This window comes from Egretta garzetta, unplaced genomic scaffold (assembly GCF_000687185.1).
Source record: "Egretta garzetta isolate BGI_Z169 unplaced genomic scaffold, ASM68718v1 scaffold536, whole genome shotgun sequence".
NCBI classification, from domain to species: domain Eukaryota; kingdom Metazoa; phylum Chordata; class Aves; order Pelecaniformes; family Ardeidae; genus Egretta; species Egretta garzetta.
In genome coordinates this window covers 1598169-1600896 of record NW_009260068.1, presented here as the reverse complement: position 1 = coordinate 1600896, position 2728 = coordinate 1598169, and the positions used below count along the sequence as shown (strand labels likewise).

The following is a 2728-nucleotide window of genomic DNA, read 5'->3' as shown; positions in this document are numbered from 1 at the left end:
GCCGGGACGCGTGCTCTCGGGTGCCACCGCGCAGGTGGGACCCAAGCTGTGCTTCACCCGTGCTCGCTGAGGATGCTCGTGTGGGTGCTGGACACACACACACCCCCCCGCAGCCTCCTGGGGTCACCGCGGCTGCTGTGGGGTGCAGGAGCAGAGAGGGGCACAGCAGACTCCGCTTGCCCCCCATCCCTCCCCCAAGCTGCTCTCCCAAAAACCCAGGTCAAGAGATCAGAGTTTCCTGGGGGAGGCACAGCCACGAGCACTTAGTGAGCTACAGATTTGGCTTTATTTCTCCAGATGGGTGGAAAAAAAAAACAAAACAAAACAGCGCATCGCAAGCCCAGCCAAAATGTGGCAAATAAGCTGGGCTTGCTTGGGAGCAGACCAGACTGGGGCTAAGCCAGCCTTAACCAGGAGCTGCCTGCCGCCCTGCCGGGAGCCCTGCGGCAGGAAGCCCGGGAGAGTTCACTTTCCAGCTCCACAAGTCCCAAAATCTTCCAGCAGCAAGCTGGACGGCGCAAGGTGAAAGCACGAGGACTTCTCCCATCATCTGAGGGTCAGGTAGGTTGGAGGTGACCTCCAGAGGGCCCTGGTCCAGCACCTCCAGCTTCAAAATCAGATCACACTGGCCATATTGGGGCAGGGCCTCCATCAGCAGAGCCCTAACGCCAGCACACGGGCGCACGTACTTCCTCCCAGAGTTAAAAATCCAGCAATCACCCTGCCAGGAGCTCACGTGCGCTGCCTGCCCTCCGGCACAGCACCTCCCAGTGTGTCCATGCGAGCTTTAGGAGCAATCATCTCCAAGATCACTATTCCTTGGCTCAAATGGGGCTAAAACCAGCCAACCAATTAAAAAATGTGGCTAGACAGACAAAGCTACACACGTACGACCACAGAAACCTGCTTTCATAAGAAATCTGGCTAAAATGCTCACTTAAACTGCTCGGCAATAATGTTTTCTAACACTCATGTTCCCACATGGTAGGTCCCTCAAATCACAGAGGTGCAAAGAACATGGGTGTGGAGAAGAAAGCCAGGCCTCCGAGCAGTACCAGGTCTAAAGCCCTGCCACGTGTGATCTCGGGGCAAAAGGCTTTAAAAGAGCGTCTGCATCTTTCCAAGACACCCCCAAGGGCTCATGCGCCACCTAACATGCCCAAGCATCCTCCCAAGCACGCGCCGCAGGCTGCTACAAAGAGGGAAAACTACCTCCTCCGCATGCCTTGGAGCAGTGAGACCAGCTCTTGAGGGCCCACTCGTAGGAATCCATCTCCTCCAGCAGGACGTTGTTGTTTCCAATCATGGGCAGCAGGTCTTCGTGGATGATGTACCGGTACATCAGGCTGCTCCTCACCTCCTCCTCCTCCTGAGGGATGACCTGCGGGTAGAGAGAGGACAATCAGAGAGGGGGAAGGAGAGGAAGGAGCGATGCCATGGGATAAGGAAAGGAAGAGGAGGCCATCGAAGCAAAAAAGAAGTGAACGATGACCACACGGTACGGTACACGCAAGAGCCGGAGAAACAAACCCCATTACTACCTCCAACGTAATTAGGTGGGCTTTGAACACAGAGTCTACCCTTCGGGAACGTACCTCTCCAGTTGTGGAGAAAAAAGCTGCCCAAACACCCCAACTGCAGCCTTGGGTCACATGCCCCTGGCCTCTCCTCTGACCTGCAGGACCACAGCCTACCCCCAAGGCCAGAGCTGGCCTTGGGGATGGACGGGAGTGCAGACCTACTCTTCGCTGGGTGCCCAGGGAACCCAATCCCTAACTCCTCCAAATACCAGTATAACTAAAACAAGACATGGAATCAGAAGCAATTGCTGCCCAGAGCAAAATACAGCTGGGCTCCAAGGCAAGCACCCCAGCAACGCGTCCTTATGCCCTTCTTGCACACAGCTCATTGCCCCTTGGTTTTGGCTAGCTCCTTTCCTGGTTCTAATGACATGCCCTACACCCTTTGTCCACCAAAGTCCTTCCATCACCTCCTACACCCCACCTCAGACCACCTTTCCCCTCTGTACCACTGGGTGATGGTCGTCCCCAACACCCCCAGAAGACGGGTCAGCCAGGCTTACCAAAACGCTGATGGCCTCGTGCAGAGGACCACTGGTTTTCAGGCTCTCCTTGCCGTGTTCAACGGTGTATTCCCACTCCAAGCCCATCTCAATGAACACTTGGCTTTTGGCTTCTTTGCCTTTGGCGTTAAGGATGAAGTCACCCGTGGCTTGATTCTTAACAGCTGGAGGAGAAAGGAGGTATTTCAATGTCATTTCCTCTGGTCACCGCCTTCGAAAGATTGGAATGACCCAAATCAGACCCTTTCATAGAATCACAGAATGTTTTGGGTGGGAAGGGACCCCCAGAGGTCACCCAGCCCAACCCCCCTGCAGGAGCAGGGACACCTTGAACCACATCAGGTTGCTCACAGCCCCGGCCAACCTGGCCTGGAATGGTCCCAGGGATGGGGCCTCCACCCCCTCTCTGGGCAACCCCTGCCAGGGTTTCACCACCCTCACTGGAAAGAATTTCTTCCCTATATCCAGCCTAAAATTTCTTCCTTATATCTAGTTTTGGGTGGGAATTGGCAGAACAGGGCTGAGAAAGAGGTAACGGACAAAGGGCAAGGTGAACTGCGGCGTACTCACCGATGCTGTGGGACGCCGGCTCCATCTCTTCTATCTGAAGGTGCCTTGCCCCAGCTGGGATCTCAAACATCTTCA

The 2728-nt window shown here is 55.2% G+C and overlaps 1 protein-coding gene across 1 annotated transcript in view; it reads right to left on the bottom strand.

Annotated features, from left to right (window-relative positions):
- ADAMTS14 (ADAM metallopeptidase with thrombospondin type 1 motif 14) overlaps positions 1-2728 on the bottom strand; it is a 35221-nt gene that overhangs the window by 3547 nt on the left and 28946 nt on the right. Inside the window, exons 15-18 of the mRNA XM_009641194.1 lie at positions 2654-2728; positions 2084-2247; positions 1213-1381; positions 737-818 (exon numbers count right to left, since the gene is read on the bottom strand). Of these exons, the coding sequence (XP_009639489.1) occupies positions 737-818; positions 1213-1381; positions 2084-2247; positions 2654-2728 (490 nt within the window). The remainder of the gene's footprint in view (positions 1-736; positions 819-1212; positions 1382-2083; positions 2248-2653) is intronic.